The sequence below is a fragment of the Myotis brandtii genome, unplaced genomic scaffold (assembly GCF_000412655.1).
Source record: "Myotis brandtii unplaced genomic scaffold, ASM41265v1 C41857279, whole genome shotgun sequence".
In the NCBI taxonomy this organism is placed as follows: Eukaryota; Metazoa; Chordata; class Mammalia; order Chiroptera; family Vespertilionidae; genus Myotis; species Myotis brandtii.
In genome coordinates this window covers 1-884 of record NW_005311590.1, presented here as the reverse complement: position 1 = coordinate 884, position 884 = coordinate 1, and the positions used below count along the sequence as shown (strand labels likewise).

Genomic DNA, 884 nt, shown 5'->3' with positions numbered 1-884 from the left:
ATGAAGGCTTTTTTCACTTGTTGGTTCCGTAAAGTGTAGATGAAAGGGTTCAAAAGTGGCGCAACTGAAGTATTGAGCACAGAAATTCCCTTGGAAAAAGATACCTTTTGTTTGACTGATGGATTAACATACATGAAAATACAGCTGCCATAAGAAAGGGATATCACAATCATGTGAGAAGAACATGTCGAAAAAGCTTTTTTCCTCTGACTAGTTGAAGGGAATTTTAAAATGGTCAAGGCAATATAGGTATATGATATTATCACCATTATCAATGTGATCACAAGTGTCACCAAAGCAGAGATGAATCCCATCAGCTCAATAATCCATGTGTCTGTGCAGGAGATCTGCATAAGAGGAGTAGAGTCACAGTAGAAATGCTCAACAATATTGGAGGCACAGAAGTCAAGGTCCAGGCCTAAGATGACTGGTGGAAAGATGACAAAAAATCCAGCCAGCCAACAACTGAGGACAAGCTGTGTGCAGATTTTATTGTTCATGATGACTGTGTAATGCAGGGGCTTACAGATGGCAACATAGCGGTCATAGGACATAGCAGCCAGCAAGTAAAATTCAGATGCTCCAAAAAGGAAGGCAAAAAAAACCTGAGTGATACAACAATTATAGGAAATGGTTTTGTCCCCTGTTGCCACAGTAAGCAAAAATTTAGGAATGCATGTACTAGTATAGGAAATTTCTAAAAAGGAAAAGTTCCGAAGGAAAAAATACATGGGGGTCTTGAGGTGAATATCCAGCAGGGTGAGTGTGATGATGATCAGATTGCCAGTGATGCTTAGCATGTAAATGAGAAGCAGGAAGATGAATAACACAACTTTCCATTGTGGGTCATCAGTCAAACCTGCTAGGATAAACACTGTCACTCT

General features: G+C 39.8%; 1 protein-coding gene across 1 annotated transcript; it reads right to left on the bottom strand.

The window, feature by feature from the left end:
* Positions 1–8: 8 nt before the first annotated feature.
* On the bottom strand, positions 9–881 carry LOC106726060 (olfactory receptor 6C75-like; the record flags this gene model as incomplete). The annotated part of the gene is made up of 1 exon (XM_014539585.1): positions 9–881. A coding segment is annotated over one exon (873 nt), but the record flags the coding sequence as incomplete, so codon positions are not given.
* Positions 882–884: the final 3 nt, after the last annotated feature.